This window comes from Hippopotamus amphibius, chromosome 2 (assembly GCF_030028045.1).
Source record: "Hippopotamus amphibius kiboko isolate mHipAmp2 chromosome 2, mHipAmp2.hap2, whole genome shotgun sequence".
NCBI classification, from domain to species: Eukaryota; Metazoa; Chordata; class Mammalia; order Artiodactyla; family Hippopotamidae; genus Hippopotamus; species Hippopotamus amphibius.
In genome coordinates this window covers 55,837,214-55,859,556 of record NC_080187.1, presented here as the reverse complement: position 1 = coordinate 55,859,556, position 22,343 = coordinate 55,837,214, and the positions used below count along the sequence as shown (strand labels likewise).

Here is a 22,343-nt window from a genome sequence, read left to right as displayed (position 1 = left end):
CAGTCTCTCATCAATTCACTTTCACAGTGGAAGCCATTAATGGAAGAAAACTGCAGGAAATGCTCTGAGGACTCTGGAATCTGCCTCCCTGAGAATTTCTCTGTAAATCTGATCTTTGACAAGGCACTTTCAGCAAGAAAGATCAACCACCCCATGCTTCAGGCAGCTCTCACCCTCAAAAAGAAGGGTAAGGATCTGATACGGGTCATTCTCTGACCCAACCACACCAGAACCCTGGGGAGGGTCAGATCACAATACATCTAAATGTGTGGTGAGATCACAGATCTTCTGGGCCTTGATGAAAAGCTGTTCTTCAAACATAGCCTCAAAGTAAGTTTTAGCGAATGGCCAAAATCAGCACTGTCAGCTGGAAAAATGAAAGAATTTTGTTTAATAAAGCAATTTATGTCTCATGGGCAAAATTCTATCCTTACCAATGTACTCAAAGTACTAGTAATAGTAATGACTGAGTGACCCAAGCTCTCACCTCTTGTCACAGTTATTAGAAAACAAGGCCTTTTTTATTTTTTGGTTGTGCCCTGCAGCATGCGGGATCTTAGTTCCCTGACCAGGGATTGAACCAGTACCCCCTGCAGTGGAAGTGCAGAGTCTTAACCACTGGACACCAGGGGAGTCCCCAAAACAGGGCCTCTTAAGCAACCGTATTTTTCTCAGCCTCTGAATGTCAGAGTGGCTGAGCTATGAGCTGGCTGATGTGGATTCAGGTGGCGTCAAATAGTTGAGGACACAAGGTCATGTTCAGTCAATAGGCATTTATTTATTTGTTTATTTATTGCACAGAAATCTTAATAGTTAATTACAAAGATGATTTTAAAATGTGGAAAAATGCTTTAGACATGAGGGTAAATAATAAAAGCAGAATGCAAAACTGTCAAGACACTAAGATTACAGATATGTAAACATGCAGTTGAATGTAGAGAAAAAAAGGCAAGCTGTTGTATTGATAGGGTGATAAGCAATTTATTTTTCTTTCAAAAGTACCCTGTAATGTTGCTATGATATTTTTATAATAAAAGTTATTTTAAAATCAAAGCCAACCTCATGAAAAAGGTCGTCACACCTTACCATGAAATCCATAAAATAAAACCTGCCTGTGATAAGTGTTGAAACATTTTTTTTCAGGTTCAAAAATAGTGTTGGAATTTGCCAAGGAATCGGCTCACATTATTCAACATCAGACATATTTACACTCATATGTATTGGTAATTCCTCTGGTTGACTCTGCTTGAGTGGGCATTTGTTTAGTGTCAGAGCCTGGCTCTTCATCCCAGCCATATTTGAGGTCATCCTACCCATTTATCAATAGCTTTACTTGATTGTGGCTGAGACATCCCTGGTCCATATTTCCCACTTGTATTACATGGAAAGGGTCTCTCCATTGACTTATCCTTGTCTTGTTTCCAGTATCTTCTGGTTGCTGTCCTGTCTGGTGAAGCAGGAGATAATGCTGTCTCTATTTACATTTCTCTAGTTTTGAAGTGGGAATGCAGTCTATGTCGGCCACGGCAGGTGTTCTGAAGTGTGGTCCAGCAGAGTCTGCAGTAACGTAGACTGGGAGGAGGGCTGGAGTGTCAGTCCAAAGGCACGGTTCTGGGCCTGGCTCAGCTCTGCCTGCACTGTGTGGCTTTGGGCAGCTTATAATTTGTCTGAGGTTCCATTTTCCCGTTGGTAAAAGTGGGATGGTAAGATCTGCCCTGCCTGCCCCAGAGATGTGAGGATTGAATGGGCTGATGAATGTCAAAACACTTTGATCAGATGTGCTGACGAATGTCACAACCTCTTGATCTACAATTGCCAGGAATGAAGGGGTGTGATGTCTCCATCTGAAAGCCCTTGGTGCACACCGTTAGCTAGCTCTTACACCTGCGCTGGAAGGGGCTTATGGATAAAGACAGTGCTTTTCTAATTTGTCACTTTAGTAGGTGGGCATCAGGAGATTGATGTAAATGAGCAGAACCTGCTTGGCCTCATCTTTGGGCCCCCCTGTGGGGCGCCTGGAACTTCTCAGAGCAAAGTTCTGTACTGGTCTACTCACTGGCGACTTCTCGCTCAGGATTTACAATCTGCATCCTCACCAACAACTGGCTGGATGACAGCTCCCAGAGAGGCAGCCTGGCCCAGATGATGTGTGAGCTCAAGCTGCACTTCGACTTCCTGATTGAGTCGTGCAGGATTGGAATGGCCAAGCCTGAGCCTCAGATCTACAAGTTCGTGCTGGACACATTGAAGGCCAGCCCCAATGAGGTACCTAAACACTGCCTTTCAGTGGAAAAGAATGTTCTAGAGGTATTGCAATCAAGAAAAATTGAGGAGGCGTGAACAGATGGGGGACACCTGGGGCCTGGTAGAGTGGTCCTACATCTAGTGGCAGGTACCACTTCTCCCAGGCCAGGACTTCTAAGGGCTTTTACTCACTCCTTCAACCTAGAAAGGGTGTCTGGCCTCTCTCTGTGGCTCTTATGGGACCTTGGTTAAAACAGGTATTGTCAGAAGCTGCCAGACCAGCTGCCTCAGTTTACCTATAAAGAAACATAGACCCTGGGAGACTTTTTTCAAGACCACAGGCTAGTCAGGGTCACTCCACCAAAGCCTGGGTAGGAATGAGAATCTCCTTGTAGGTACCCCCGAACCCCTACATCCTGTCTTCATGCCATCTCTAGATGACCTGGTCTAAAATGTTATTATTGTTGTGTTTCCCTACTCTAATCTCCAAAAGGTATTTGGACCAAGATGAAGTTCCTTTCTCTGGCGTTTCTGACCCTTTCTTGTTAACCCCACTTCATCCACAAGCTGATCGGATGGAAATCCTTACCAGAACCCTTCCTTTCTCCTCTCAAACTTTGCTTGAGAGGAGAACCGGAACCCCTCCTTTCTCCTCTCAAACTTTGCTTCTGCTCTCCTCAGCCCCCAGATTAAGCACTATAACACTGCTCTAAATTTTAGTATGCATATAAGGAAATGTCTTTTCATTTATGGCTTTTTGGTTGGATGAGCTGCTTAGACATCTAGGCCTGCCCTAATCCAAGACTGTAAATAACTGCCCCCATGCTTTCTTCTGCAACTTTAAGGATTTTCTTTTTTCTTTAAGGATCATTTCTTTTGAAATTTAAATCTTTGGTCTATTCAGAATTTATTTGGGGAATAAATGAAGGAAGGATCCACTTTTTGCCCCAAACAATTGAAATAGTTGAATAATCTTAAATAATCTTTCTCCTCACCAATTGGGCATGACACTTTTATTAGAAACTAAATTTGCATTTGTATATGAGTGTATTCCTTGACTCTCTTCTATTTCATTAATATTTTTATTTCTTTTCTAGTACTGAACTTTTTCTTTTTATCTTTTGTAGCTTCATAGTTTTTTTGTTTTGTTTTTTGTGGCCATGGCACGTGGCATGCAGGATCTTCCCCGATCAGGGATTGAACCTGGGCCCCCTGCATTGGGAGTACGGAGTCTTAACTGGACTGCCAGAGAAGAATGAGTAGCTTCGTAATTTGTTTTATTATCTGACTTTATTATAGTTTTTTTCCAGACATTTTTTGGGAGGGGTCTATTCATACATGTTGATTTTCCTAGATGAATTTTAATGTCATCCTGATAAGTTTATATTCTTCTTTAATCTTCTTACAGTTTCAGAATTCAGGGAACATGTGTATCTATCTGTGTGTTTATGTTTATGCTCATGTAATTAAATGTCTTTAATTTTAAGAGTAAACAGTTACATGCAGAGAAAAATAATTCTTAATCTCTAATCAATTTTATCATGAGATTATTAATTCTTAATCTCAACCGCTGTTCTCATTTAACGTGTTTCTGGCTGGTGGCCCTAGTGCATGAGTTTTGCTTTGGTCAAAGTGATGCCAGCATCCATGCTGTTTGCATTCAGGTGGTTTTCTTAGATGACTTCGGGGTTAATCTGAAGCCGGCCCGTGACCTGGGGATGGTCACCATCCTGGTCCGCGACACTGACACGGCCCTGAAGGAGCTGGAGAAAGTAACCGGGGTGCAGGTAACTTTCCTTCTGTGCTGAGTCATATTTCCTGTTGCTCATCTGTGTTTAGGTACACAGGCAACAAAACAAGTGAGGGCATTCACTGCTCCTAGGGTGGTTCCCGGCAGGAACTTCCTGGGTGGGAGGCTGTTACCATTCGTGCAATCAGCATGAGGTCCGTGAAGAACTTCCTGTTTCCTTCTCTGCAGCCAGTGACCAGGGAAAGGACACCCTGAGAGCAAGACTCTATACTGGTCAGAGTCGGGACCAAGACTAGAGTGGGACCTTCAAAGCCACACATTCAGAGTAACTACTGAGAATGTATCTGCTAGGTCTGCCCCCCGGGGTGTGGTGGGGAGCCCAGTCTTTCCCTGATCTGCCTGGTCATGCTGCTGGCACTCAGGTGTAGGGGTTTAGTTCCACCTGGGTCACACCGTCTGGGCAGTCAGAGGGAAGTCTCCTAAGTAGACCTGTCCCTCGCCCAGGAGGCTGGGCCGCCCGTAATAGTGGGATTAGCCTGCTCTGCCAGAGCTGAGGCACCGTTTGTTCTTTTAATTTTACCTAAGATCACTGATCCCACGGAGCCTGGGAGGGACAGTGTAATGCCATGCTTTGCTCCTGTCAGCGTGATGGGAAAGGAGGTAGAGGAGCCCATACACTTGATTGACGTAAAAGACGTCATACTGTTTTTTCAAAGGGAACTATATGAGCTTCCCTACGGCTGCCAGAAAGTAGCACAGACTTGGTGGCTGAGACAGCAATCTCACTAGGAGGCTGGAAGTCCAAGAGCAAGTTGTTAAGGGTTGGTTTCTTCTGCCGCTTTCTCACTGTGTCTTCACATGGTCTTCCCCGTATGTGCCTCTTCTTGTAAACACATCTGTCAGATTGGATTCTGTCTCCGATGGGCCCACTACAATGTCCTCATTTAAGCTTCATCGCCTCTTTAAAGACTTTATCTCCAAATATTAGTCACATTCTAAGGTCCTGGGGGTTTGGACTTCAGCAGATGAATTTGGAGGGGACACAGTTTTGCCCCCATAACAGGAACAATTGACTTTGTCTTTAACAAATAAATTACAACCTATATCTAATGACTTCACAACCTTAGAGCATCTCATCCAAGCTTAATTTGTCCTTCCACAAGCCTGGAGGTCTCATGCAGCAGAGAAGAAAACCCCCAGACTTGGAATCGGAGCATCCTCTTGCTGGTCCCACTTACTAGGTTCCTCCTCTCATCACACCTGAGCCACAGACACTTGTCCTGTAAAATAAGGAAAGTGAGCCGTTGTCCCACGTATCTTTTACTCAGGGATATGGAGAATGTATAAGGAAAAGTGAAAATCACTCCTTTTTAAACAGAGAAGAAATGCCTCTTGTCTGTCAGGAAGGCTGTGGGAATGAGTCATGAATAGTTCTACAAACTGGGCAAACACATGGGAGAACCATTAGCGTCGGAAACCCTCCCCCTCCCCACCCCTGGAAACAGGGAGGCCTCCCCTGGTGTGTGGCCTAGGAAGTCGGGGACACATCAGAAGAAGGACCCCAGGGGATGCTGGCCCTAGTGCGTGTCTTGGCGCCTTCATCACCATCAGAGGCACCCAGCTGCTCGTCCCCACTGCCACCACCTGCATCCTCTCCAGATGCCACAGAGGTGGGGGCCCACTAGTCTCAACCTCTGAGGATGCCCAGGCAGACTCTTCTGTGTTTAAGAGGAGGTGAATTCCACAGTCTACTGCCCCCATATTAGAGGGCAGAACTGGGTAGCGGAGGAGAGTGGCTTCTTCCTCAGGTCTCACCTTTGGGACTAAAAATGAGAAGTCGAGCAGCGGGAGTCACCAACATGACGCACCTCACAAAACGCCCACCTACACATGCTCAGCATCCTGTCCTTTGTCATTTCTGTCTCAAGGAAATTGACCAATAAGTTATTAAAAGCTTCTTAAGGACCCTTTGCTCAGATATTTTCCTGTTTACCGAGATGGACAAACATGGGTTACCTGACCCCCCCCTGGGGCTCCAGAGGACAGAACTGGGGCCGGCAGGCAGAACACTTTCATCAGCTAAATTGTGTCCCCCACACCAAGTTCATATGCTGAAGCCCTAACCCCCAGGACCTCAGAATGTGACTGTGTTTGAAGATTGGATCTTTAAAGACATATCTAAGGTAAAATGAGGTCCTAAGGGTGGGCCCTAATCCATTATGACTGGTGTCCTTAGAAGAAGAGATTAAGACACAGACACGTGGAGGGAAGACCATGTGAGGATGCAGGGAGAAGACGGCTGTCTACACGCCAAGGAGAGAGGTCTCAGGAGGAACCTACCCTGCCCACACCTTCTTGGACTCCCAGCTTCCAGAACTGTGAGAAAATAAATGTCTGTTGGTTAAGCCCCCAGCCTGTGGTACATTGTTGTGGCCTCCCGAGCTGACTCATACAAGGCATGGAGAGTTCGATTTTGGCCGACTTGAAGAAGAAACCTTTCAGCAGAGTCATGTAATGATGGGATGGTTGGTGTTCCCGGCTGTTTCCAGCATGAGCCTGGGTGCCCCTTAGAGGAACTGCCCTAGAGAAGAATTATATTCATTAAAGCCCAGAATCTCACTGTTTGGGAGAAAGTGATGTTTATTCCTTGCTGATGTGAAATTCAGTGGGTGGTGGCCAGGGGCTTGCCTCACAGCCATTCTAGGACCCAGGTTGATGAAGGACCCCCATCTTCCACGGGTGCTTTTGGAGGTCATGCTAGACACCAGATGAAAATGGGGAAAAGATTATAGAGAATCGTGAGAGGATTTTCATAGTTCTGGCTGTCAGACCATGACCTTCTTCTTTTTTTTTTTTTTAATGAACTGTGATTTTTTAAAAAATTTATTTATTTTTATTTTTGGCTGTGTTAAGTCTTAGTTGTGGCACACAGGGTCTTAGTTGCAGCACACGGGATCTTCGTCGTGGCACGTGGGATCTTTCGTTGTGACTTGGGAGCTCTTTGTTACGGCATGAGGGCTTCTCTCTAGTTGAGGCACATAGGGCTCAGTAGTTGTGGGGTGCGGGCTAAGTTGCCCCGTGGCATGTGGGATCTTAGTTTCCCAACCAGGGATTGAGCCCTCATCCCCCTCCCTCTCCCTCTCCCCTTGGCAACCACAAGTCTGTTCTCTGTGTCTGTGAGTCTGTTTCTGTTTTGTAGGTAGGTTCATTTGTGCCGTATTTTAGATTCCACATGTAAGTGATATCATATGGCATTTGTCTTTCTGCCTGACTTCACTTAGTGTGATCATCTGTAGTTGCATAGGTCATGCTTTTTGTCTGCATCCTGTTGGCCGGAATTCAGTCACTGAACTCCACTGACCCGAGGGGAAAGGGAGGGAGTGAAGCCTGGCCATGACCCCAGGAGGAGAGGGGGCCAGGTTGGTCAGTCACTCACAGGACTCAGGAGGCTGTGGCAAAGATGCCCCAGGGGCTTTCTGGTGAAGCTTTGTGAACTCCCTCTAAAGCCTTCTTGTGGCAGGAAGCAGAGCCATCTCCCTCACTGTGTCTCTCTTACTTTCAGCTTCTCCAGACAGTGGCCCCCCGACCAACCTCCTGCGACCCGAGCACCGTGAGCCACGGGTACGTGCCCATAAAGGTGAGTCAGCGCTCTCTCGCTGTCAGCTGCGTCCTGTCTAACCAGCCCACCTAAAACGACTTGTGAGACGTTTGTGACATCTCCAGGGTAGCTGCACACCCACCATTTATAGGGCAACCGTATTTCCCACAAGTATCATTCCTCAAAAATCGAGAGCAGACTTGGACCAGTGTGGTCAGACTCCCACGGAACAACGAGGTCCCCCACGTGGGACCTTGCTCTGCCCGCACCGCCTTCGTGTCTGGCACTTTATTTCATTATTTCATCCAGTGGGTATTATTGGCCCTTCCTTTGCATCAGGCATGGGCCAGGAAGAGGGGATGCAGGGAGGCATCAGACCTGTCCTCAGAGAACCCACAGAGAAGATAAAGAAGGGGAGACGGCCAGTCATAAGTCCAGGGGTCAGGGCTACGGCAAGACCAAGGCCACATGCAGATACAGGGGCCCCGACTCCTGACCCAGCTGAGATACAGAGCAGGGCTTTAGAACATCTTCTCAGCTTCACTTTGGGATCTTTCTTCATTTGTCACTGTGGCCATTTAACTAAGAAAGGACCTAAGCTATGGGTTAGCTCACAAGCAAAACAAAACCCAACAGTTGCTTTGAGGCCAGATAGACCCAGTTTGCATCCTGGTATTGGGACTTACTAAGTTTGCAAATGTGGGCGCATTTCTTATCATTCTGGACCTCAGTGTGCACAGCTTTAGAGTGAAATGGCGATAATATCTCCCCTCAGTGTTCTTGTAAGGATTGATTGAAATACCCCATGTTGATCATGGCGTGTAGTACCTCGTGCTCTGTAAAGAAAAGAGCCGAGGAAGAAGAGAGTGGGTGTCCTGAGCTGTTCAGGTCTCGGACCTGGGGAGGACCTGCTGCCCTGGAGGAGAGCCCCATGGATACTGAGTGAGCATTTGCTGTTTGTTGGGCATGAAGAGAAATACCTAGATGAATGGAGATCTTCTGTGACCTCAGGGATTGTACGGTCTACAGTCTGCCGAGGTAACATTCTCTATGGTTACATCACACGATGTGGCACTAATGGCAGTGGCTCAGGCACTCAGAGGAGGCTCTGTGGGGAGTGGAGGCAGTGACTGTAATTGCCAGTGTTGAAGCTCAGTGGTGAAGTGGGCATCAGAGGATGGGTGGGATTTGGATAGTGAGAAGGGGCGTTTTTGGTCAGCATCAGTTCAGCCAGTCCTGTAACCCTGGGTGCTCCTGGACCGGTGAACACTTCATAAGCTCCCTTCAGACCTCATCTGTAGTATTGATGTGAGTGAGGAGCTCTTTGCGTAGGGCTGAGGTCTGGGCTGTGACCCTGCGTCTCCAACCCTGTGGACAGGGTTATTCTCATAATCCTCCTAATGCCTGCGTATCCAGCCTGTTACAATAGATTCCCCATTTGACCTTGAAGGAGTGTGATCAGAACTGCCTAACCACCTCCTCTGCCCTCACCCCAAAACTAAAGGGCTGGGGCAGTGGCCTCAGGGGAGCCCAGGCTCTGGGGGTGCTGTTGCCTTGAATCTAATGCAACTCAAAGTGTGTTGATAATAGATTGTTTCCATTTTCTGGCTTAACGGCAGTTTTACAACACATTGTTCCAAGGATGGGAAAGTGCATACGTTTGCTGAACTGCTCAGATGAATCAAATATGTAGCAGCAAGAGCAACAGAGGCAAATAGGATCATCTGATTGGACATCAGCACTATAACATTTTTCAATATAAAGGAGTATGGAATTAAAGTTAAATTCCCTCCCTTGGCCAAGTACTAAGGGGAAGACTAGAGAACATATTCTGATAAATAAAGACTGTAGTCCGTGAAGGGGTTTGTGAAACATCAGCCCCATATTTTCTTGAGCAAAACAGCCTGTTGGGAATTGTGAATGAAACTTCCAGTTTGGAATGCCAGCTTGGAGTAGTGTGAAATGCAGCCAAATAGAGTTGTTCCAAGTGGATGTCTGTAAGGTGAACCTTATTTTTCTCATTTGTTTCCACTAGAAAGTTAGAGATAAAGTACTTTTGGGGAAAAATAGGGTACTTTGACGATATACAGCTTTAGCTCTTTTGCTTAGACCCCCCTGTAATAGTCAGAATAGGCTCAGTGCTGTAACAAACAGCCCCACAGTTTCAGTGGCTTGACTCCAAGTTTGTTTCTGTCTTGCAACACAATCCCGTGTGGGTTGGGAGTGGGCTGTCTCCTTGCAGTCATTCAAGCACCCAGGCACCTTCTTTCTGAAGATTCTTCCTTCCTCAAGGCCCAGTCCATTCAGGTGCAGATATGAAAAGAGACGGAGAAGCAGGTGTGCAGGAGGTTTACAGCCCAGAGAGAGCACACATTTCTTCTGCTGATATGCCACTGGCCAGACACATAGCCATACCCACTGCAGGGAGGTTGGGGGAGGCCTGGAAAAAGCCAGCAGGAGCCAAGGAGAAGAGAAGAAGGTGGATATTGGGCCCCAGTGGTCTCAGCCATACCCATGTAGCTCACAAAGGACCAGAAGTATAGCAAAAGCTGGAAAATTTTTTCATATTCAATAAATGAACAGTTTTGAATGAAATAATCATGGTATTCTGCACCTTCAGGTGAATACTATGCCCTGCACAAAATCAGCCCCTGGTTTAAAATATGGAAAACATGTCAAATGGCACCAGAAACTCTGACAGGATGAGGGTCTTTTAGGGAGAAGACGAAGTTGTTTTGTTTTCCAACATTATGATCTTCTTTTCAGCCTTTTCTTGTTCCAGTGAAACTGCCTGTTTTTATTGCACAGTTTGTCCACCTGTCTTTTCTCAGACATTTCCTTCTAACATTGGTGGGTTTTTAGCTGAGAAAGCTGGGTCAGGAGCAATCAGCAAACGTACTGAAATGGTGTGGGGTGATCTGCAGAAGAGGTGCGCTGGTTCCCCCCGGGCTGTGCTGCAGTCACTCTCTACTCACCTCTCTCTTCTGCAGCCTGGGGTGCGTCTACATTTTGTGGAGCTGGGCTCTGGCCCTGCCGTGTGTCTCTGCCATGGGTTTCCCGAGAGCTGGTTCTCTTGGAGGTACCAGGTAAGGGGACCTGGGGGAAGGTACGCCCCAGCCAGGGTTTGGGGTAAACAAGAGTCTGGATGGTGTGACCAAGCCTGGGGTATCATCAAGAAGCTGACACCTTACTGTGCAGCATCATCTTCCAAGTGTGGCCATGATATCTCTGAAATGTTGGCGCTGGAGATTGCTCCAGAGCTCAGAGCTGTGCTAGCCCATATGCCACCTTTGTAGATTAAAAAATGCATACTTCCTCAAGATGCTTTATGCCACCTGCTGGGAAATCTCTGTAGTGAATATTGAAATCTGCACGGTCTTTGCTAGGAAAGGTGCTCTCTTAGGTGTGGCATTAGGTGCAGTGCACAAACCCTACCACCATCCATGGCAACCCTGTCCAGGTGGGCTCTTTCCAGCCCCATGGTGAGGATACAAGGTAGTGCCCTATGGCACTTTGAATTGAGCCATTTACAAGAATAGGGGGATAGAAGGAAGCAATGAGGTGGTGTCAGCAAAATACTGATGAGACCACACTGGAGAGGGTCTGAAATGTTTGTTTTCCAGATCCCTGCTCTGGCCCAGGCAGGCTTCCGGGTACTCGCTGTGGACATGAAAGGCTATGGAGAGTCGTCTGCTCCTTCTGGTGAGTTAACTGTTTTCCAGCTGTCCGTGTTGCTCATGCCTTCCAACTGTCTGAGCTCCCCAACTGCACTGTCTTCCCCTAGTCCCAGGTCAGAGCAGGCAGCCCTTCGAGGGTGTCTGACTTCCCGCCCCACCCCTACCCCCAACTCCTGCAGTGTCCGTGTCTGTGTACTTTGGGCCCCAGATATACTCTGAATGAATACGAGAAACCCGATGGCCTGTGCCTCAAGAGAGTCTCCTGCTAGGAGGTACCATCAGCTCCAGAACTTTTTTCATCATGCAGAACTGAAACTCTGTACCCATTAAATGATAACTTCCCATTCTCCTTCCCCTCAGCCCCCAACAAGCACCTTTCTGTTCTCTGACTCTGTAAATTTGACTGGTCTAGGTACTTTATCTAAGTGGATCATACAGTATTTATCCTTTTGTGACTGGCTTACTTCACTTAGCATAATGTCTTCAAGATTGGTCCGTGTTATAGCCTGTGTCACAATTTCCTTCCTTGTTATGGATGAGTAATATTCCATTGTATGCATAGACCACAGTTCGTTTATCCATTCGTCCATCGATGGACACTTGGGTTGCCTTCACCTTTTGACTACTGTGAATACTGCTGTGATGAACATGGGTGTACAAATATCTCTTTGAACCCCTCCTGTCAATTCTTTGGGGTATATACCCAGAGGTGGAATTGCTGGGTCATATAGTAATTCACAAGTTAGATTCTTAACCCAGCACGTATGGATCCCAGTGAGAGTCTATCCAAGGTTGGGTGTCGGGGGCCTGTGAACCTTGAGACCATGTGTGGGTTCATGAGCATTTTCTCTGGGGAGACCGGAGTCCACTGTTTTTTATCAGTTTCAGAGGCGTCCTCAACCCCAAACCTTTAAAAACCTGGGGTGGAGGCAGAATGGGAAGCAGCCAGGTGTGCAGCAGGGTCGCTGGTCCTTCCACTGTCAGCGATGCTCTTAGCAGCTTATCAAGCATAGCAGCACCTCACCATCCCTTTTCTGAGCTGCTTCAGCCATGTTCACATCAAGCCTGTTGTGCTGAGTCTGAAGCCTGCCGCCACGGGCTGGGGCTCTCAGTCACTCGGGAGGCCACCACCAGGCCACTCAGCGTGTCATGGCAGGAGTGTGCTTCCATGGTTGTTCCCTAAATGTCATGGTGTCGACTCAGCCACTGCTTCCTGCCTCTTGAACAATGCAAAAGCATTTTAGATAAAAGGAAGGCCTTCAGTCCAAATGTTCAGGAAAGATGTCTAAGGTTTTCTTTTTAATTTAATTATTTAAGTGTTTATTTTTATTCATCTATACTGCAATCTTCCCTGAATCCCCTGGGCATTATTCACTAATACAATTTATCATTCAAACTACAGCACTGTTAGAAGAGAAATTATTAATAATAACACATAAACTAAAACTGTCTTGGAGAAACTGGGACTTATGGTCATACCCTAATTATAACTTTTTTTTAAGAAAAACATAATTATGTTAACTGTTGTTGAAGATTATACATAACATTAATTCTAAAGCCAAGTGCAATGATTTGGAATGCATATATGTACTTTTCAGATCATTTGTATACAAATTTCAGATCATTTGGCAGTAGATTTTAAGTGACAAATTATTTTCCCTTAAAATTATGAAGGCTAAAATGGTACTGATGAACTCAGTGACAAGAATAAGGATGCAGATACAGAAAATGGACTGGAGAACTCGAGGTATGGGAGGGGGTGGGGGGTGAAGGGGAAACTGAGAGGAAGCGAGAGAGTAGCACAGACATATATATACTACCAACTGTAAAATAGTCAGTGGGAAGTTGTTGTATAACAAAGGGAGTCCAACTCGAGGATGGAAGATGCCTTAGAGGACTGGGGCAGGGAGGGTGGGGGGGACTCGAGGAGGGGGAGTCAAGGAAGAGAGGGAATACGGGGATATGTGTATAAAAACAGATGATTGAACCTGGTGTACCCCCCCCAAAAAAAAAAAAAATTATGAAGGCTTTGTCCCAGTATTTTCTAGCTTCCCTTGCTGCTATAGAGCAGTCCAGTGCCATGTACCTTTTTTCCTTACCCTTGAGACTTTTAAGATCTTTATCTATTGTGTTCTAAAATGTTATGATATCGTGCTATGATATGGGTCTTTTTTCATGTACTTCGCTGGGTATATTTAACTTTCAGTTCTTGGAAATTTTCTTGAATAATTTTTTTGATAATTTTTTTGTTCTGTTTTCTCTGTTTTTCTTTCTTTTTGCTTTCTGGAATTGCTATTATTGGTAAAATGTCCATACTACCCAAAGCAATCTACAGAGCCAATGTAATCCCTATCAAAATCCCAATGACATTTTTTTACAGAAATAGAAAAAACAATTCCACAGTTCATGTGGATCCACAAAAGACTGCAAATAGTCACATCAATCTTAAGAAAGAACAAAGCTGGAAGACATACTTCTTTCTTTCAAAATATATTACAAAGCTTCAGTAACCAAAACAGTATGGTATTGGTATAAAGACAGACATATAGACCAATGAAATACAGAGTCCAGAGATGAACCCTTGTGTGTCTGGTCAGATGACCTTCAACAAGGGTGCCAGGACCACTCAATGGGGAAAGGACTGTCTCTTCAACAAATAGTGCTGGAAAAGCTTAATATCCATATTGTATCCATATACAAAATAATGAAATTGGACCCTTATCTTACACCATCCACAAAAAGCAATTCAAAATGGATTAAAGGCTTAAACTTAAGAGCTGACACTAAAATTTGTATGAGAAAACGTAGTGGAAAAGCTTCATGATGTTGATATTGGCAATGGTTTTGTGAATATGACACCAAAAGCACAGACAACAATGACAAAAATAAACAAGCAGACTATATCAATCTAAGAATTTAATAACATTTTTTTTTGCCACAGGATTTTTTATACATCTTCACTGGAGTGTAATTGCTTTACAATGTTGTGTTAGTTTCTGCTGTACAACAAAGTGAATCAGCTATGTGTATACATATATCACCATATCCCCTCCCTCTTGAGCCTCCCTCCCCCTCCCCATCCCATCCCATCCCTCTAGGTCATCACAAAGCACCAAGCTGATCTCCCTGTGCTATGCAGCAGCTTCCCACTAGCCATCCATTTTATATTTGGTAGTGTGTATATGTCAATGCTATTCTCTCACTACATCCCAGCCTCCCCTTCCCTCTCTGTGTCCTCAAGTCCATTCTCTACATGTGTCTTTATTCCTGCCCTGTCACTAGGTTCATCAGTACCGTTTTTCTAGATTCCATGTATATGTGTTAGCATATGGTGTTTTTCTCTTTCTGACTTACTTCACTCGGTATGACAGACTCTAGGTCCATCCACCTCACTACAAATAACTCAGTTTTGTTCTTTTAGTTTGCTGGTAATTTTTAATCATGAAAATCAAATTAAGTGTATGTCTTTTATTTTTAATTACAGAAATAGAAGAATATTCCGTGGAAGTATTATGCAAGGTAAGAAGGATCTTTGGGTGACATCTGTAACTTTTTTTCTCCATCCTTGTTTTCACTTATATGAGACAGGAGTGTGGGTGTTCATTTTAAATCCTAGGAAAGCAGCATTTCACAGCATTTGGGTACAGGTTCTTTCTGAAAGTTGAAATATTTTGAAATAAGAGCCAACATTTACTGTATATCAAGTACTTGTCTAAGTATTTGATGGAAGAGGAAACTGAGTCACGGGGAGGCTACGTAACTGCCTGAGGTCAACAGCTTGCAGAGCCAGGGTTGAACCCTGCAGTAGCTCCTGTGCTCCTGCTCTTAGCTACTCCACCATATTGCCTTTCCATTCTGAGAATTTAAAAAATCACTTTCTCTTGGTAGACACATTGTTGGCCAGACCTAGGGAGTTAGTGTGTAGATTGGGAACTGCAGTGGCATTCCTGTTCTAACACAGCCATGAGCACCATCAGGGAGGGGGACCCTCATCTCAGAGCTTGCAGGGGGAGGTCAAGGCTGAGGTGAGGAGAGACTGTCACCCAAAGCTCCATCAGCCCTAGAGCAGAAGCAAAGGCTAGAGGGACTGAGAGGAAGAAACTGCCTCCTGCTTGGCCAGAAAACGGGCGATGCCAGTGATTATGCTAAAACTACAGAAAGCCTTCATCTAGGAGTCACAGCTCTGCCTGGAGCACCCCGTCCAGCCCCACATGTGGGCTTGGCATCTCATAAGGGGAGCATGGGGAAAAGCTTAGTTTACAGTTGGGGTATCCTTTGTTCCTCAGTTTCCAAGTCTTTGCCTCTTTCACTCTGCCACTTCTTCCTCATATCTTCCCCCAATCCTGCCAAGATCTCACGAGCCTCTATCATTTTTAAAATATAGGGTTATAGAAAACATAATGAAGATTCTTAATGGTGCTTATCCTCAAGTGCCCCTAAAAATTTTTTTTCTCAACTCCATTCCTTTCAAAGGTGTTGAAAACCCTTTCTTCTTAACAACTCCACAAATTTGTGTGTCAGATCATCAAACAACTGTTATTTGTTTTATTTTTACTTACTTATTTATCTATTTATTTATATTTAGCCGCGTTGGGTCTTCGTTGCTATGCGCCGGCTTTCCTAGTTGTGGTGAGCAGGGGCTGTTCTTCATTGAGGTGTGTAAACTTCTCACTGCAGTGGCTTCTCTTGTTGCAGATCATGGACTCTAGGCACATGGGCTTCAGTAGTTGCGACACATGGGCTCTGGAGCACAGGCTCAGTAGTTGTGGCGCACGGGCTTAGTTTCTCTGCGTGTGGGATCTTCCCGGACCAGGGCTCGAACCCGTGTGCCCTACATTGGCAGGTGGATTCTTAAGCACCATGCCACAAGGGAAGTCCCTGTTATTTGTTTTAGAATGGGTACCTTTAAGGGGCAATAAACCTCTTCTCTGTACGTTTGTAGTCCTAGGATTCCCAATTAGGAATGTTGGGATGCAACACAGCCACAATGCTATCGCCTAAAGTTCACGAATGGGACTTCCTTGGGAATCCAGTGGTTAAGACTCTGCGCTTCCACTGCAGAGGGTGTGGGTTCGATCTCTGGTCAGGGAACTAAGATCCCACATGCTGTGCAGTGCAGCCAAAATATATTAAAACAAAACAAAACAAAAAACCCGTTATCTTCTAAAGTTCCTTGATGTTGGGAGGTTTGTCTCCACCCAGTTGTCCCAGTTGTCATTGGGTGTGACCGTGGGTAAGTCATTTACCCTTTCCAGATCATGCTGGCAAGTGTAAAAGACAGTGAGTAGGTGGGCTTCATGCTCTCCAAGGCCCCTTCAGACCTGAGCCCGATTCTCAGTTTGTGGGCAGTGGGAATAACTGTGAACTAATCTCCAGCTTCTCTATGGTTAATTGGAAAATGAAAAAAAGTGGCCTGCCGGCAGTCCAGCAGAGATGAGGGATGCTTCATCTACAGTATGCAGACCCTCAGGAGTCCATGAACCCTTGGCAGTGTGTGCAGAATTTGAGGCAAAGGTGCCCAAGAGTATTTTCCTGGAAGACCCACAGATCCTTGGAGAGGTTTGAGGGGACAGAGGAACCACTGTAGTTGGGGGAAAGGGGTAGGGGGATCACGACACATTCTGTCTTCTCCTCTCTCTTTTTATTTTATTTTATTTTTATACATCTTTATTGGAGTATAATTGCTTTACAATGTTGTGTTAGTTTCTGCTGTACAACAAAGTGAATCAGCTATGTTTATACATATATCCCCATATCCCCTCCCTCTTGAACCTGCCGCCCCCACCCCATCCCACCCCTCTAGGTCATCACAAAGCACCGAGCTGATCTCCCCAGCTATCTATTTTACATTTGTAAGTGTATGTATGTCAGTGCTACCCTCTCATTACGTCCCAGTCTCCCCTTCCCCCCTTTGTCCTCAAGTTCTTCTATTTTTAAATTAAAGTTCCCTGGCATCAGGGGCTTAGCCTGTTTTGTTCATTGCTTCATCCCCAGCACTTAATCAGGATCTGACCCCTAATAGGCTCTGAGTGAATTTTAGTTGTGAGGATAGATGTTGTGAGTGGGGAGTTTACTGGGTTGTGTCTTGGTGATGGAGGTTTGGGAGGGAAGGGATAGAATTGCATCTTACTGGCAGATGGGACTGTGCATGTCCAGGTATAATCCTACCTGTCCAAATGGCAAAGTACACTAAGCGAGCTTTCCAATAGATGGTTACCTGGGTAGGCTCCTGAGAATGTGTGTGCATCCAGGCTTTTCCTTCTGGAAACAGTTTCCCCAGGACCAGGGATCTTTCAGGCAACTGTGAGGATGAGGCTGTCTCTTGTTAGAAATGGAATGGTCCCAGGAACAGTACAAGATTCTGACTGCCCTGCAGTTAGTGACCTTGATTCCACTTTGGCCTGTGAACAGCCTCTGAAAGTTGCTGAAAAGCAAAGCCCATGCTCTGAGTTGCTTCCACAGCAGAGGTGTGGACTCAGCAAACAGCAGCAGCCCGTGCTCCTGCAAGTCTGAGGAGCCAGTTTGAGAACCCCAAAGTTAAAGGAATAATAAAGAAGAAGAGAGCGGAGAGATGCTATGAATAAAACTTTAGTGCTGAGGGAGTGGTTTGGACAACAGCAGCTGGGGGGCCTAGAAGGAGAAGGGGAAGGGGTTCCTGCACTTATTTCATTTCCCCCATTCCTCCTTATCGCTTCTCTCACTGATGGGGGGACTCAGGTCACCCCAGTCACTGTAGCTGGGCCACAATTCTGCACCCTTCACCCCTTAGAGATGCTCTTACATCGGACAGTCTGTTGGTTCCTCATCGGGAACCTCATGGGTGCGGCCACTTTGCATGTTATAGGGTTTCCTCAGCTACACTCCCTGTTAGTGTGTCTTTCAGTCGGCTCAGGCTGACATAACAAGACACCACAGACCAGTGGCTTAAACAGCAGAAATGTGTTTCTCATGGTTCTGGAGGCTGGAAGTCTGAGATCTGGGTGCCAGCGGGGTCAGATTCTGGTGAGTGCCCCCTCCTGGCCTGCAGGTGACCGCCTGCTTGCTGTGTCTTCACACGGCAGGGAGAGAGAGCCGGCTCTATGAGGCTCTACTTATAAGACCACTAATCTTACCGGATCAGAGCCCCATCCTCATGACCTCATTTACCTGTAATTACTTCTGTAATGACCCTGTCGTCAAACATAGTCACACTGGCATTAACAGAGGAATTTTGACGGGACACAGGCATTCAGTCCCTATCACAGAGGGTTCAAAAGACCTCCTTCCCTGTCCTGCCTCCACAGGATTCCCCTACCTGCTTATTTGTATGTGGCCCATATAACTACCCCAGCCCTGATTCTAGGTGGCCCTTCCTCCCATCCCCAGAACCTCAGAACGTGACTACATGAGGAGACACTTCCTCAGCATCTCATAAACCTTTTTCAGACTCCGTGGTTGCTGGGCTTGTGGCCAGGTGTCCATGTCTGCTGGGGGATGGGGAGCAGGAGCTGCCTCTCCTGGGGCAAGGCAAGCAGCTGCACCTCTCCAGGGAAGTTTTCTTCCCCTTTCTCCTTACAGGGAAGAAGTCATGGTTTCTGTCTTACAACTGAAAATGGCCCATTTCATTTAGGGATGTGTACTGACTGACCGTGAATAATTCACTGTGTCTGTTGGGAGTCTGGGTGGTTATGAGAAGATGCCGGAAGGGAAAGCGAGATAACTAAAAAGCTACTCTGACGTGGTTGAACATTGTGTTAGTTTGCTGGGGCTGCCATAGGAAAGCCGCATAGACTGAGTGGCTTAAACAGCAGGAATTACCTCTCACCATTCTGGAGGCTGGAAGTTCAAGATTAAAGTGTCAGCAGGGTTTTACCTGAGGCTTGTAGATGACCATCTGCTGCTTTTGTCTTCACATGGTCTTTCCTCTGTATGTGTCTGTGTTCAGATCTTCTGTCTTATATTGGATTAGCGCACATCCTAATAACTCCATTTAACTTAATCACCTCTTTAACGACCCTATGTCCCGATACAGCCACATTCTGAAGTAGCAGGGCTTAGGGCTTCAACAAATGAATTTTGTGGTGGTGTTGGGGGGGCGGGCACAATTCAGACTGTAACAAAAACAAACACAGGGGGCTTCCTTGGCAGCGCAGTGGTTAAGAATCCACCTGCCAATGCAGGGGACATGGGTTCGAGCCCTGGTCCGGGAAGATCCCACATGCCACGGAGCAGCTAAGCCTGTGCACCACAACTACTGAAGCTCGCGGGCCTAGAGCCCGTGCTCCACAAGAAAAGCCACTGCAATGAGAAGCCCGAGCACTGCAACAAAGAGTAGCCCCTTCTGGCCACAACTAGAGAAAGCCCATGCGCAGCAACGAAGACCCAATGCAGCCAAAAATAAAAAATAAATTAAATTAAAAAAAAAAAAAGCAAACAGTCATTCTAATCTTGAAGCTGCTGAGGTAGATGGATAGAATTCTGATTTTTTGTGTTTTCTTTCTTAGGAAATGGTCACCTTCCTGGATAAGTTGGTAAGCAATTACTTTGAACTGATCTGTTTGGGAAATTCTGTTTGGGACTGGGCAATTAAAGAAAAGATGTAACCTTTGAAGGGGTCAGCTGTTAGAGCCCTCGAGGGAGAGGCATGGTTGGGGGAAGGCGGGGTGATGGGTCACAAGGGATTACAAAGACAGGTTTGGAGAATGTAGAGGTGAGTTTGTTCCAGTTCTCGTGTCGTGAAAAGCATTTTCCAGGGAATAGGATATCTCTATTGGCTTTAAGCCAGGTAGAGAGCCTTAGTGTCAGGTTAAGAAGTTTGGGAAATATCCGATAGGTTAATATTTCACACCTTTTCAAAACTTCCATCCCTTTTGAAATACTTAAAATCGAACGCCTTCATTTAACCTGGTTTCAAATGTCAAACTCAATGAAAACAATCAACGGTGGTGATATGAGAATACGCTGCTGCAGAGCACACACGCTGTTCGGAGGCTCAGGGATACCCGCCTCCCATCGTCAGTCAGGCCCCGTGATGGAAGGAGGACACCACAGCATGACTGAGGGGGCGGAGGGCCCAGCCAGGACAGTGACAGTGGGCCTAAGTGGGAACCTCAGAGCAGCGGGATCTTTCTTCCGTTCATTGGATGAGAGTTGAGAGAAGCATTTGAGATGATGAAGGAGTTCCAGGTCTGAAGCAGGGCCTGGTGTAGGACATGCAGTGACAGTGTCCTGTCTCACCCTCTGCAGAGTCTCAGTCCCGTGGAATTGGCTTTGGGACTTTTGAGTATGATGGGGCCAGCTAAGAGGACGCAGCCCAGGGTGGCCGCCCCACTCCTGACTTTTTCTAGAAGATTTCCAACTGGCTGGGAATGTCTCCTCTTGTGATGATTGAAAGGGAGTCTCTGGTTGCTGACTGGCTGGGTCAGGTGTGCGTCCCTGGCCCAGTCACGACTGGGACACATAGGCAGGAGGCTGGGCCAACCTGGGTGACCAGATGAGGTGGTCTTCGGTCACCTGGAGGTAGGGGTTGAAGCCATTGGAGTAGGTGAGCTCCCTGATGACAGGCCTGAAGGCTGAGCTGCAGAATAGTCCCAAGTGAGTTGTAAAGAGGGAGTAGACTTGGGGGAGTAAGAAGAGTCTGGAAAGCACAGTGGCATAGATGCCCAGGGGAGAATGTTTCAAGGGAAATTTGCTGCTGTCGACAAAAAAAAAAAAAAAGCACAACCTAAAGGTTGAGAATTATATTTTATTTGGTGGACAAAACTGAGGACTTAAGCCTGAGACACAGCCTCTCAGATAGCTCGGATTGACAGCTCTAGAGAGGTAAGGGAGCAAATATATGCAGTTTATTGTATGTCAATTGTGTCTCAGTAAAAGTTCTTGGGAAAAAAAATAAATAAAGAGGTAAGGGAGGAGCTAGGATATATAGGAGGTTTTGCAACAAAAACCAGGTCCTGCGAACTTCAAAACATTACTGTTAATTAAAGAAAACCAGATATCTCAAGTTAAGGCATTTAGTGCTTTTGTATGTATGGGAAGGTGCAGGAGTCTGGGTTCATTGAAATCATTTCTTTGATATGCACCTCTGTTACCTGGGGCCAGTATCCTGCTTTTCTCCATCCTGAATCCCCTTAGGGTGCACCACTGAGGGTGACTGCAGTGGCTGAGGGCTTGGCAGTGGGCAGCCTGTTTGTCTCCATCCCAAGTTCCCTCGGCGCTCACCATCAGGGCGACTGTAGTGGTGGATGGCTGCAACATCCTTTGTTTATTGATATGCCTGGCAGCATTTTTTCCACTCACACTGCAGAGCCATCAGACGGTTGAGAACCGAGAGAGGAAAAAATATTATTTATGATCAGGAGCCTTTAAGAGAGAAGTTTCAGTGGACTTGGTGGTAGCAGGGAAGAAGCCGGGCTGGAGGGACTTAGGAAGGTCGTTAGAGAGTACCTGGTATAGACCATCATGAGAAGCGGGAGAACACAAGGAGACAGAGGATGGCAGAGAACTGAGTCGAGGAACCGCCTTTCCAGCTGGTGGTGGGGCTGGGGAGGATCTGAAGGCCCTAGTGTGGTCAGTGAGTGGCATGGAGGAGGGAGCCCGATTTTAGGTTGGGGGACCTGGATCTGAGTGGTGGCTCCACCGCTTCCCATCCGTGCAGCCTGGGCAAGTCACCGATCACTGCGAGCCATCGTCTCATTTGCGAAATGTGCATTTGAAGGTTACTGGGAGAATTCCAGATAAACGGCCTGTGACACAGAAGGTCCTCCATGAAAGGGAGCTGTGGTCATTCGTGGTTACAGCAGCAGAGGAGAGGAAGGTGCAGGGAGAAATCGGGAGTAAAAGATGCCTTTGAGGCTCTCCTGACTAGTGAAGGGAGAGAAGATCCAAAAAGAATGGGGAACCGAATAGTAACCACTCCATGAAAGGTGAGCCCAGAAAGGAGGGGAGGTGTCATTCTAACACTGACAAAAGGGAGGAAAGAAGGTGAAACAAAGTTTGATTTGAGGAAAGGTAGAGAAGGAATTCGTGGCCGGTGGCCTCCGTCTCCTGAGAAGATTTAAAAGGCCAGTCACTTGTGTGCAGGGTCTGGGGGACG

General features: G+C 46.3%; 1 protein-coding gene across 1 annotated transcript in view; it reads left to right on the top strand.

Annotated features, from left to right (window-relative positions):
- Window positions 1-22,343, top strand: part of EPHX2 (epoxide hydrolase 2) — a 66,992-nt gene that overhangs the window by 18,393 nt on the left and 26,256 nt on the right. The window contains exons 3-10 of the mRNA XM_057724105.1: window positions 28-187; window positions 2,075-2,265; window positions 3,909-4,031; window positions 7,557-7,631; window positions 10,583-10,678; window positions 11,216-11,294; window positions 14,754-14,788; window positions 19,753-19,779. Of these exons, the coding sequence (XP_057580088.1) occupies window positions 28-187; window positions 2,075-2,265; window positions 3,909-4,031; window positions 7,557-7,631; window positions 10,583-10,678; window positions 11,216-11,294; window positions 14,754-14,788; window positions 19,753-19,779 (786 nt within the window). The remainder of the gene's footprint in view (window positions 1-27; window positions 188-2,074; window positions 2,266-3,908; window positions 4,032-7,556; window positions 7,632-10,582; window positions 10,679-11,215; window positions 11,295-14,753; window positions 14,789-19,752; window positions 19,780-22,343) is intronic.